Here is a 13,783-nt window from a genome sequence, read left to right as displayed (position 1 = left end):
GACATATTTAGTTAGTCTGAAGACAGGACATCTACACAACTTAGGAATTCATTCTCACTAAGGTCTGTGGCCTCTAGGAAAAACTCTTAAAGGGGTTCTCCGGTGGGGAAAAAAAAAATTCATATCAACTGGCTCCAGAAAGTTAAACAGATTTGAAAATTACTTCTATTAAAAAAATATTAATCCTTCCAGTACTTATCAGTTACTGTATACTATAGAGGAAGTTGAGTTGTTCTTTTCTGTCTGACCACAGTGCTCTCTACTGAGACCTCTGTCCATGTCAGGAACCGTCCAGAGCAGGAGCAAATCCCCATAGCAAACCTATTCTGCTCCGGACTATTCCTGACATAGACAGAGGTGTCAGCAGAGAGCACTGTGGTCAGACTGAAAAGAACTACACCACTTCCTCTGGAGCATACAGCAGCTAAGTACTGGAAGAATTAAGATATTTTAATAGAAGTAATTTACAAATCTGTTTAACTTTCGGGCACCAGTTGATTTGAAAAAAAAAAAATTTCCACTGGAGTACCCCTTTAACATGACTTTACATATAAATTACAGTTTTGATTGAATGTATTTTATTTGTTTTTATACTATCTATCAATGTTTATATATGTGGTATAGCAAGGGGAAATGCAGGGCAGATGTTGTAACCCTGGGAGCAGATGTTTTTAACCCCTTCTAAGGACAATGGTAGCTTTACCATTTACTGAGCTTTACTGAGGGTAGACAGGTGATACAGTCTATACAGTCCAGCCAATATCCCAAGGAGGTGATCAGTGACACAGGGGGACCTTGCAGGCTTGCTGGGACTTGCAGAATGTAGAGACACTTTAGTGCAGGCCACGGTAACAATATAGAAGACTTAACTTGACTGACTTGACAATTGACATGAAGATGACTTAGCGCTTACTTGAGCTGACTTTGTGGCTGCAGACTTTAGGCTTGAGTCCTCCAGTGCTCTGGACACATTCTGAGATATCTTGACTGAACTGGACCTGAGGAACAAGAGTTAAGAGCTCCAAGAGAGAGATTGCAGCCTCCTCTCCCTGCTTAGCAAGGATCCCATAGTTCACTTGGGGGGTCACCTGGTCACTAGTGCTTCCTGGGTAACAAGCACATGGTATAATACTTAAAGCAACAGTACACTATTAATAAAAACATATATACAATAGGGGTTACACTGTAAGGGGGTCCCTGGGGACATGGAGGGAATCTGCCTGACAGGGCAGGAAAAATGTACGGGGACACACCATCCCATACTGGGCCTCCACATATACATGTTTTAGTAGTTTGTTTTTCACACCTTATCATTATTGTAAAATGTATTAAGTACATGACAAACACTGTTGTCATCTTAAACTTGGGGGGATATGAATCTTGTGAGATTTACAATTCTTGAGGCTCAGGGTGTCAGGAACCAACCCGGGGGACAGGGAAAGGGAGCCCTAAACTGACCCTAAAACTGTCTCTCCCTGCCTACTTGTCAATCCACCCTAACCGGGCGCCGGACACTGTTCACACTGGACACTCCACTCCACATAAGGAAGTAGCCATTAACCCCTTCCCGCTATAGGACATATGCATACGTCCAATCATCTGACACATTCGCACAATTGGACGTATGCATACGTCACATCGATCTCCTCCACTGCCGCGGGCAGTGCAGGAGATCGGGGACGGGACCCAGCTGTTAATCACAGCTGGAGTCCCGCCGCAGCTGCCGGAGCCACGATCACGCCGGTCCCGGCAGCATTATCCCCCTAGGTGCCGTGATCAGTCCTGATCACGGCATCTATGGTGTTGACAGGGGGAGCGCTCTCCCTCTGTTCTCCAACGGCGGTGCCGCTATATGATCGCGGGTCGCCGTTGGTTGCTATGGCAGCAGAAGATCAGATCATGGCCTCCTGTATGCCTGCTACGGAAGCCTGTAAGATCCAGCCAGAGGCTGGATAGCACAGGCTGTAGTGTCTGCAACTCATCAGGTCATACTGTGCTGCAGTACAAATGTATTGCAGCATAGTATTACCTGTAAAAAATTTAAAAAATTAAATAAAAAGTTGTTCAATAAAAGTATGAAGTGTAAAAAAATAAATAAAAAAAAATGCCCCTGTATTATTACCAAAAAAGATCAAAAACACAAATCATTTACATAATAGGTATTGCCCCATCCGTAATGACATGTACTATAAAACTATAATGTAAATTATCCCGCACAGTGAACGCCGTAAAAAACAAAAAAAAAAGCACAAAATTCGCCAATTTTGGTACAAATAGCGGAATAAAAAAGATCAAAAGGTAGCACATATCGCAAAAGTTATACCAATGAAAAGTACAGCTCATCCCGCAAAAAATAAGCCCTTACTCAATATAAAAGTTACGGTTGTTGGAAAATGAATGGCAGAAAAAGAATTTTGCTCAGCAAAGGAAAAAGAACATAGAAAGCTATATAAAATGGGTATCACCATAATTGTACTGACCGACAGAATAAATATAACATCACTTTTACCGCACAGTGTACACTATAAAAAAAATGTTAAAAACGCCAGAAATTTTCCAGTTTTTCACAATATTTTGAAGTTTTTCACAAAAAATGCTGCATGTGTCAACAAAAATGCACCACTTATATAAAGTACAATTTGTCAAGAAAAAAACTATCTCAGAATCGCTCCACTCAGAAAAAGCGTTCTAAAGTTATTACCATTTAAAGAGATACATGTCAAATTTAAAAAATAAGAGCCTGGTCATTGAGGTCAAAAATGGGTCCGTCCTTAAGGGGTTAATAATAAATCCAAATAGACTACTGGCCAGCAGGACACACTCCACATTGTGGTCAGAAGCTGACCCAGTAGGAAAACAGAAATATGAAACACCGAACTTCATATAAACGGATACAAGAGAAAACACAGTGTGAACAGACACACAGCAAAAAGAACATATAAATCCTAAAACCGACTAAACAAACACAGCTTAAAACATACTATAAGCATGCCACCTAACCATTGCTAAAACCAGAAAATACAAAGTGCATGCTAAAGCAGAGATAGTAGATAAAAGCTCAAACAAGGAGTGTTTAACCAAGCGCTCCATGCAGCATGTCCAGCATCTTAGCAAGTCAGGATATAATGAAGTCAATCACCAGCCCTGAGGCTAGGCTGAGCTGATCCTTATCTAGACACAACCTAGGAGCTATTCGCTGAAAAAGCCAGAGGCATTAACTATTCCCTGGCCAGGGAACAGAAAACTGTTCACACACAAGCAATCCAATAGCTGTGTGTGAACACAAGCCAATACAGACATGACACAGGGGATCACATTCCCTGAGCCTTAGATTCACACCCACAGACTCAGACTCATTCCTCCTGAACCTAAAGCGATATTTCCATCTCAGCTTGTTAATCTCAGCCTGTTCTGAAATGTTTGGTAACCCCATAGATAATTACATTGTCCCCATTTTTGGGATCGGTGAACGTCCCAGCAGTCTGACTACCCCTCAATTAGCTTGTTATCTCCTATTCTATGGGTAGGGAATAGCAATCTGAGATATGAATGCCCCTTTAAAGTTAAACTGACAGCAGTGTCACATGCATTGCAGTTGCCCATAGCAACCAATCAGATTGCTTCTTTCATTTTTAAAAAGGCCCCATAAATATAAAAGAGCTGATTGGTTGCCATGGGCAAATGCACCACTCTTCCTCTACACAGATTTTGATATATAACCCTATGTATTAGGTTAAGTGTGGGTAAAACAGATATCAGATTCCCTTTATGTGCAATGGAGGTGGGCTGCTGCTGTAAGTGCAATGGTTTCTCCCACCCAAGGCTGGTGTAAGGGTTTTTGCCACTGTAGGCAAAAGCTAATTTTGCCTCCCCCTTGGCCCCACCCTTTGCCCCTCCCTTTGACACTCCCCTCCTTACTACTGGGGTGACACACTTTAACAAACCTCCTTCTCATGTTATCTCCTTACTACTGGGTGACACACTGTAACAAGCTCCTCCTTGTGTAATCTTATTACTTTTGGGGTGACTCACTGTAACAAACTTCCTCTTCATGTAATCTATTCACTACTGGGGGCACTTACACATGCTGTGGGAATCCGCACATAAGCCCTCATTGACTGTCAGTAGTGCCATCATTGTCCTCCATAGCTCGAGCGGTGGCAGAAAGGAGGAGACAGAGGACATCAACGATTATGTCTGTCTGCCTTTGAGGAGCATGTTGCCGCTGAAAGCAGTACTCCTCCAGACATGATCGCATAGGAGAGGTGAGGGAGTTGAGGCAGATGTATGGAGGAGCATGCAATGTCAGCATGCTGGACGGACCTGACCTGCCTGTGTGCCTCGCAGGGGGCACTGCGCTCCTCCAGCAGGCTGAGGAATGCAGATTATTATGGTATGGGGGGGAGGGGGTGTTCGGTTAGGGGGGGGTGGTGCTGGCAGGGTGGGTGCTTTGGATGCTGGCTGGCTGGCTACTAACTTTCTTGCAGCAGGCAGAGTGGTGCCTCCATCAAGAGGGAGCTCTAGGCGGCTGCCTATTTTGCCTGCCCTGCTCCCACCCCTTTAGTCAATAACTTTGCCCCTTTCAAAAATATCATCCCCTTTTTCTCAGCATGTCCATGAAGGGGACAGAGTTATCTACTGATTGACTGCACGGAATTTCACCTGGTAAACGACATTAGAAACAGGGTGTACCTATACATTGAGGTTAGCGCAGGTGACTCTACTGTCAGCTTCCCTTTAAAAATCACACCCATTCTGAAGCAAAATTAGCACATAGCTGCTATTGGGGGAAATGTACAGATTTGTAGCCAAAAAGTAAAATTCCTATATCTCGGGAACATTCCTGGAAACAAAACAAAAAACAAACAAACAAAAAAAAAGGTATAAAAAAAACAAACATTGTAATCAGAGAACCTGAGGGTAGTAATTTGACAATATTGAATTTTTTTTTACCCAAAGAGCAGAAATGTTTTCTTTCTTTACTATGCTTAGTATTCACTAAAATGCTGCCTGCCCTCAGCACATAATGCTCTGTGTAAACATTTCTCAGCTAAGCGCAGAATACATTTTAGCTTCCAAAGCATTAATCTTTTTATCTGATTGTGATGCGGCCTCTACAGAGCTCTATATCCAGCACAGACACATATCACGTCCTCCAGGCAGAATCAGGACTCAGGGGAGCCCAGTTAGGATACTGAGGTGTTTTTTTTGACACAATTTGATACAAAGGATATACATGTACAATGTTATGCTTAACTATTTGTGTCTAAAAGGAAAGGGGAAATAAAGAACCGCAGGGGATATAAAGTACTTCTGAGACTCAAAATACAGCCCATTAGAAACCAGATATATGGAAAGTATACTCAATTTACAGGAGTGACCTGAGCTACCTTAGATTGGAGTCATTAAATGTTAGTTTATTATGAGATATTTATGTGTTTAGTACTTGCTGGATGATTTCCATAAATATAAAAAGTATTTCCTGAGTTATATCTGGAAAGTCATTTGCCTAAAACTGCTCAAATTTGATTATTTTGTGTCATTTTTTTTGCCAATCATTCATAAGTAGCAGCAAATTATAAAGGGGTTGTGTGACGTCAGAGCAAGTGAATTGGCTGAAATGCAATACCAGACACAGCCCATTGATAGGCATGGCACTATTTCTAGATCACAGTATAGTGCATCTGAATTGCAACTTATGCTAGACAAGCAGGTCACTGTGGCTGTGACCTGACAGTCATCAAGGCACGTAACACTGGGATCTTTGGCCACGCAACCTGTGTCACAGCCAAATTTACCATGTAGCCATCTTTAATTTAAAGCGGTACTCTGCCCCTAGACATTTTATCCCTTATCAAAAGGATAGGGGATAAGATGTCTGATCGTAGGGTTCCTGCTGCTGGGACCCCAACAATATCTGTGCAGCACTCGGCGTTCACCTGGCCTCCACTTAAAGAATGGACATAATTATGCTTTTGGCCCATCCTTAGGCTAAGTTTCCACTTGTTTTTTTTTTTTTTTACACCTAAAAAAAGCCAGCAAAAACACCCAAAAAACTGCCACAGCTTTTTCTAGCATTTTGGCAGTTTTTCTGCCGTTTTTTTCTGGTGTGTGGAAACAGACAGTTTTGTCCCCTGTGGCAGTTTATTCACTGCCTTCAGGGTACCACTCTGTGGGTCGGATCCTGAGCTCCCAGTCCACAGAGTGTAAGGAGGTGAGGCCGTATAGTATACAGGGGTGCATAGTGTACCCATGTATACTATACAGGAGCCAGGAATCCTGTCACAGGACTGACAGGACTCCCTGATCCTATAGCCACTTTGGGCGGTATACACTATACACAGCTATCTATAGATAGCTGTATATAGTGTATACAGAACACGAGGTCCACTTACCTCCCTTGCTTCCTGTCCCTGCTGGGTCTGTGTAGCTCCGCCTCTAGTGACAAAATCATTAGGGGGTTGAGCTACAGACAGGAGCAAGGCTAGTAAGGGTGTGAGGCTCTGCTCACATTGTACATTTCGTATAATGTGAACAGACCCTTCTGCTAGTGTCTTCCCAGACAGGGAGACTCCAGCTGTTGCTAAACTGCAGTTTTGCAACAATTGGAGGCTCTCTGTTTGGGAAGACTTTGCACTATGGGCGCTCTTCCCAACAGAGAGCGCCAAAAATGTCCTAACCCATTTTTTGTGTTTATTTTTTCTTCTCGTTTCACATTCGTGTATGCTAAGTATTACAGCAGATTCAGTGGATTACTGCGGATTAACTGGATTTTTTACTTTTAACAAAATGGTTAACGAGGGCTGTGGGGGAGTGTTTTTTAAGATAACATTTTTTTCCAATGTGTTGTGTTTTTTTTAAATTGAATTTTCAGGCTTAGTAGTGGAAGCTGTCTAATTGACAGAATCCATTACTAAGCCGGGGCTTGCATTAGCACCAAAAACAGCTAGCGCTAACCCCCAAATATTACCCTGGTACCCACCGTCACAGGGGTGCCAGGAAAAGCCAGTACCAGCAGGCCCAGAGCGTCAAAAATGGCACTCCTGGACCTAGGCGGTAACAGGCTGCCATTATTTAGGCTGGGGAGGATAGTAACAATGGTCCTCGCCCACCCTGGTAATGTCAGGCTGTTGCTGCTTGGTTGGTATCTGGCTGAGAATGTAAAATATTGGGAACTGTATGCATTTTTGAAAATGTATTTATATCTGAAAAAAAAAATGCATTGTTACTCCCCCTGCCCCTCCCCAGCCTAAATAATGCCAACCTGTTACCGCCTAGGCCCAGGAGCGCCATTTTTGACACTCCGGGCCTGTTTGCATTGGCTCTTGTTTGTACCGGTTCTTCCCGGTATCCCTATGGCGGTGGGTACCAGGGTAATATTTGGGTTAGTTCTAGCTGTTTTTGGTGCTAATTCTAAGCCCCGGTTTAGTAAAGGATTCCATCAATAGGACGGCTTCCACTACTAAACAGAAAATTCAATAAAAAAAAAAAACGACACACTGGAAAAGTTATTTTATTTAAAAAAAAAAACACTCCCCCACAGCCCTCGTTAACCATTTTATTGAAAGAAAAAAATCCAGTTCATCTGCAGTAATCCACTGAATCCAATATAATCTTCTGCATACACAAATCTGAAACGAGAAGAAAAAAGAAAACAAAAAATGGGTTAGGACATTTTTGCCGCTCTCTGCTAGGGAGAGCACCCATAATGCAATGTCTTCCCAAACAGAGAGCCTCCAATTGTTGCAAAACTACAACTCCCAGAATGCTGGGAGTTGTAGTTTAGCAACAGCTGGGGTCTCCCTGTCTGGGAAGACACTGTCAGAAGGGTCTGTTCACATTATACAAAATGTACAATGTGAACAGAGCTTCAGGCTAGCCAGCCTGGCTCCCATCTGTAGCTCCGCCCCCTAATGACATTATTGACAGGGGCAGAGCTACACGGACCCAGTCGGGACTGGAGCGAGGGAGGAAAGCAGACTTTGTCTTCTGTATACACTATATACAGCTATCTATAGATAGATGTATATTCTGTATACCGCCCAAAGGGTAAACCTACACTGTACAGCAGTGTAAGTAAACTCTTTCCTTGCGGGGCTGGTGCATAGCGCACAGCTCAGCAAGGACTTAAGGGAACCAGCAATGTGTATACTGTATACATATTGCAGACTCACTATAAGTTCTTGCTGGGCACTATAAGTTCTTGCTGTATATCTACTGCTCAGCATCAGCTGTTCTCTCGGCCCTGTAGTCTTGAACACAGCTGAGTCCTGAAATTCACATCAGGATGATCGCAACAGAAGTCAGGAGTGCTCCATGCTGGGAGTTGTAGTATCTGTACTAATAGACAGATGGCCTGAGTGTCACTTCTGACACCCTTGCAATATGTCTATTAATGCAGGTACTACAGCTCCCTGCATGGAGCAGAGTGTGCTCCATGTTGGGAGCAGTGGTACCTGCAGTAAGGGACACATTACAGCAAGTGTCACTCCTGACACCCGCTGTGATCCTCCTGTATAATGTATAGATGCGGACGGCTGGCAACTCTTCTCTGGTCCCCTGCACTGCCATGTATAAATATATATTTATTCATATATTCAAATTTGAATCTGTGATGTGAATAACTAAACATCGCAGAACATAGTGCAGGATAGTGGAGAAGAGCAGCTGGCTGCCCGCATCTATACATTATATATGAGGATCGCAACGGGTGTCAGAAGTGACACCTGGGGCGATTTGTCTATTAGTATAGGTACTACTACTCCCATCATTGAACAGTGTGTTCCATGCTGGGAGTAGTAGTACTACCTAAAAAAAATTAAAAACTAAGAAAATAAAAGTTTAAAAAGTTAAAAGCACACACACTTTATTAAACACATTATTAAAATACATTACTAATAAAAAAGTTTAACAAAATAAATAAAAAAATATATATTATTTTTACATTTAAATGGCCCCTTTCTACATTTGTATTATTGTCAGCTACATTTTTAGTTCCCTTTCCGCCCACATAAATTAATCCCTGTTTAAAAATGTATAGCAATTTTGTTATATAAAATGTATATTCCATTAAATACATTTTTTTCCATCACTACTGTATCTTTTTTTTATAATTTTTTAATGGTACCCTACGAAATTTTAATTAAAAAAGGTATTTCCATCCCTTTTGTGCATCGCTGAAGTCCAAAAAAGAATAAAAACTGCCTACAAAAACTTCAACGTTAAAACCCACATGGCGTTTTTCTTGGTGTTTTTTCACTTTCATAGACTTCCATGATAGAAAAACGCCAAGATTTTCCAGAAAAAAACATCTTGACAAAGTCTCAACAAGAGGTCGTTTTGAAAAACCAAGCAGCCAAAAATAGCTGTAAAATGCCAAAAGGATTTAAAAAATGCCAAACTGAAAAATGCCAAGTGGATATGGCATTTTGCAGTTCCCTATTGACTTGCAGCTAACATCTGGCCGCAGTGCGGCAGAATGGGCATTTTTTGGGAAGTTTTTGAGTGAAAAACCTTAGTGGAATTCCAGCGTTAAAGTTGCATTGTTCTGTATAACTTGTTCTTTTTAGGAACTGCTTTGTAAGTGCCTAGCACATTTTTACAATGATATACTTGCATAACTGTATAACATTAATGTTTTTTTTCTTTTAACTAGATAATTTTATTATGATTATTATTATCATTTTGTAAACTTTGTTTCATTGTAGAGCACAAAGATCAGAAATAAGGCAATATTATTACATATGATTTAACAATAAAAATACTACAAGATGAATAACACAAAATAACTATAACATTGGCCCTGATTTACTAAGAGTGGAGTGTAGGTTTCTTTGTGGGTTTTAATTCCCTACAATTTTTTTTCCACCATATTTACTAAGGTTTCCCTACATTTTCCACTTTTCCCTACATTTTCCTTTTTTTACACATGCTCTGATCTGTCGGGTTTTCTTCAGCTCAAATACACCACATTTTATGTGGAAACCTTAGTAAATATGTTGGGTTTTTGTGAAAATGAGGGTTTTAGTAAATATGTTGGGCTTTCTCAGTAAAATGGAGAGTTGTTCGGGTTTTTCATTTCTGGCTCAGACAGAATTCTGGCACAATGAGACAAAATTCTGGTGCACACTCCGGGCACAGACAGAATTTGTTGCGCAATGCGCCAGAATCTGGCGCACAACCCATCAAAACATGTCAGGTTTACAAAAGTAAATCAGGGCCATTGTGTGTTCTTATTTTATCCTAAGAGGTGCTTTTTCTCACACTTATAAAAACAACGCTGTATACAAATTGTAAGAGACTTAAAAAAGAACAAATTTACTAGGATACGGTATAAAGTATATTATGGGGAACTGAGAAACGACCATTAAATAGAATTATTTGGATCCAATCTGCTAATTAAATATTTAATTGATCTTTCTAGATGTTATTCTCCAACATTGAGGACATTCTTGTGGTACACAGAGACTTTCTATCCCTCATTGAAGAATGTTTGCACCCGGAACCTAACGCCCATCAAGAAGCAGGAAGCTGTTTTCTACTATTTGTACGTTGAATTTTGTATTTATATAATGCTAATTCTTTCCTTTATAATCATGCATCCTTATTATTTGGAATATACAGGAATAAGGTCTGATGGGTGCCATTACCATTCATTGTATCATCCGCATTGCAAAACTTTTGAGGACTGAGCATTAAAACTTAACCTTTCTTTTTACAAGGTAAAAATGGCCAATCGGCTAATAACTAATTAATTAGTGACCCACAAAAAGTATCAAAATCAATAAAAACGATGTGTGATATGTATAAGTAAAATTCTGCTAAATGCAGAAATGAATAACTTATGGGACAGATATGGATGGACACCTCAAGGCTCAGGAGAATACAGTGGTTGCGGGTGGGTTGGCTGATAACCACTGGGCAGAGACGAGAGGTGAGCTCCCCGGGCCAGCAACACCACTGTGCGTTGTCTCTTGTTATTCTCATGGCAGCAAGTTTTAATGCTCAATCTTTAAAATAGGCTGTGTTAGCATCCTTATTTTTTCTAATACTTTATTTAGATCAGTGGTCTCCAAACTGTGGCCTTTCAAATGTTGCAAAAACTACGACTCCCAGCATGCCCAGACAGCCGTTGGCTGTCCGGGAATGTTGAGAGTTGTAGTTTTTCAACATCTGAAGGGCCACAGTTTGGAGATCACTGATCTCCAAACTGTGGCCTCTTGTTTAGAATAGTTAAATTGGCACTGCCATTTGAACAAACTTTGCATTGATCAATAGTACAAGCGAATATAAGAAACTTTGTAATATATCTTATTAGGCGAAAAGGCTTCTTTCTCCTGTTATCAAGCTTCTTCCCTCCTCTCCTCTCCTGTGAGACTGTATTCCCCTCTGAAAATCAGCTCATTTTTTGTCCTGTGTCTGCAAAACAAGTAGTACATATTTATGGAGGGGGGAAGAGGGAGCTCGACCCACCAGTTCTGGGAGAACTGCAAATTAGAGATAAAGCCTTTTTCAAAGTAAATGTTTATTTTTTGTATAGAACAAATACAAACAAGGCAAAATGGCCACATAGGAGACATCCATAGATGGTGGAGCAGTGTCACATGCAATCTTCCCAAACAGGTAGTGCAAGATATAAATAGGCATATAAGGTGACTAAGCAAACAACAGTTCCACAATAGGGACCAGTATGGGGGGTTAGAACCAGTATGGGGTGTTGGAAAACAAAAGTCCCAAATATGCAATGTGGCAACTAGAGTATGAAGGGAGGGAAGAGCAAATGTGTGACCATATGTGAGCAAAAAGTATCATAATAAAGAAATTATGCACTTGAAAAATATGGAAGTATGACTATTAACATTCATAGTCATGGTGCAAGTCTAGATAACCAATAACACTGCTCAAGTAACTAGGGAGGGAAAAGGAGATATGGAGTATAATGCTTCTCTTTATGTACACACACGGTAGACAATACAATGACACAACTTGCTGTGAGAACACTCAAAATACTTCATTTACTTAACAATTGCTGACTGTCCACACAATAGTAATATAAGATACATGACTGAGAATAAAAGGGGTGTTACTGGCGATGGCAGGTGTGTCAAAAGGTCAACTAGGTAAAAATAGGGGTGTTGTAGTTTTTTTGTTTATCCCCTGTACATTTCATGATAGAGTGTCACAAATTTTTGTTGTTATGAAAAGTTGGTAACTTACACCATACATCTCAGATATTACTGAGTTTATGGAAAATTTACCAAATGGCATATCTGTAAAATGGTGGCATAGTGCTCAGAGCTATTTTGTAGCAGGAGCAGGACCTACACAGTATTAGGCAACTGGTTTAATGTTTTGGCTGTAAAGGCTATGCATATACAATGGGGCAAAAAAGTATTTAGTCAGCCACCAATTGTGCAAGTTCTCCCACTTAAAAAGATTAGAGGCCTATAATTTTTGTCATAGGTATACCTCAACTATGAGAGACATAATGAGAAAAAAAAAATCCATAAAATCACATTGTCCGATTTTTAAAGAATTTTTGCAAATTATGGTGGACAATAATTATTTGGCTGATAACAAAAGTTCATCTCAAAACTTTCTTATATACCCTTTGTTGGCAATGACAGAGGTCAAACGTTTTCTGTAAGTCTTCTCAAGGTTTTCACACACTGTTGCTGGTATTTTGGCCCATTCCTCCATGCAGATATCCTCTAGAGCAGTGATGTTTTGGGGCTGTTGCTGGGCAACGCAGACTTTCAACTCCCTCCAAAGGTTTTCTATGGGGTTGAGATCTGGAGACTGGCTAGGCCACTCCAGGACCTTGAAATGCTTCTTACAAAGCCACTCCTTCGTTGCCTGGGTGGTGTGTTTGGGATCATTGTCATGCTGAAAGACCCAGCCACATTTCATCTTCAATGCCCTTGCTGATGGAAGGAGGTTTTCACTCAAAATCTCACGATACATGGCTCCATTCATTCTTTCCTTTACACGGATCAGTTGTCCTTGTCCCTTTGCAGAAAAAAAGCAAAGCATGATGTTTCCAACCCAATTCTTCACAGTTGGTATGGTGTTCTTTGGATGCAACTCAGCATTCTTTCTCCCACAAACACAATGGCCCTCATTTACTATTCTAAACCCGACCTCTTTTGTCGGGTTTTTTTGTCGCATCTTTGTCTGCGCCATGTCGCAGACATCGTGCGCCAGTCTGCGACACGATGCAACGTTTTTTCCCAACGGACCCGATGTGGATTCTCCCAAACCCGAAAAAGGGGCGTAACTCGACATTTCTGAGCTTTCCCACGTATTTATAATGGTTTCCAACCCGAATTTGTTGTATTGTTGTGGATTTTTTCCCTACAGCTCAGAGGAGTTGGAAACCAAAACCAACAAAACCCATGTGCGACAAACAGGATGCGACATAATAATAAATACCAGGGGAAAAAAGCAGTCGGGTAAGAAAGCAACATAGACTTACAACCCGATTTTCTTAGTAAATGAGGGCCAATGAGTTGAGTTTTTACCAAAAAGTTCTACTTTGGTTTCATCTGCCCATATGACATTCTCCCAATTCTCTTCTGGATCATCCAAATGCTATCTAGAAAACTTTAGATGGGCCCTGACATGTACTGGCTTAAGCAGGAGTGTGACTGTTTGAGGTTGTGGGACAGGTGTCTTTTATACTGATAACAAGTTCAAACAGGTGCCATTAATACAGGTAACGAGTGGAGGACAGGGGAGACTCTTAAAGAAGAAGTTACAGGTCTGTGAGAGCCAGAAATCTTGC

The 13,783-nt window shown here is 41.0% G+C and overlaps 1 protein-coding gene across 2 annotated transcripts in view; it reads left to right on the top strand.

Annotated features, from left to right (window-relative positions):
• PREX2 (phosphatidylinositol-3,4,5-trisphosphate dependent Rac exchange factor 2) overlaps positions 1–13,783 on the top strand; it is a 367,011-nt gene that overhangs the window by 93,597 nt on the left and 259,631 nt on the right. For both annotated transcript variants that reach the window (XM_056522123.1, XM_056522124.1), the window contains exon 3: positions 10,424–10,546. In XM_056522123.1, coding sequence (XP_056378098.1) covers positions 10,424–10,546 — 123 coding nt within the window. The remainder of the gene's footprint in view (positions 1–10,423; positions 10,547–13,783) is intronic.

This window comes from Hyla sarda, chromosome 5, assembly GCF_029499605.1.
Source record: "Hyla sarda isolate aHylSar1 chromosome 5, aHylSar1.hap1, whole genome shotgun sequence".
In the NCBI taxonomy this organism is placed as follows: Eukaryota; Metazoa; Chordata; class Amphibia; order Anura; family Hylidae; genus Hyla; species Hyla sarda.
Note: the sequence above shows the minus strand (reverse complement) of the source record. Positions and strands in the feature narration are given on the sequence as shown.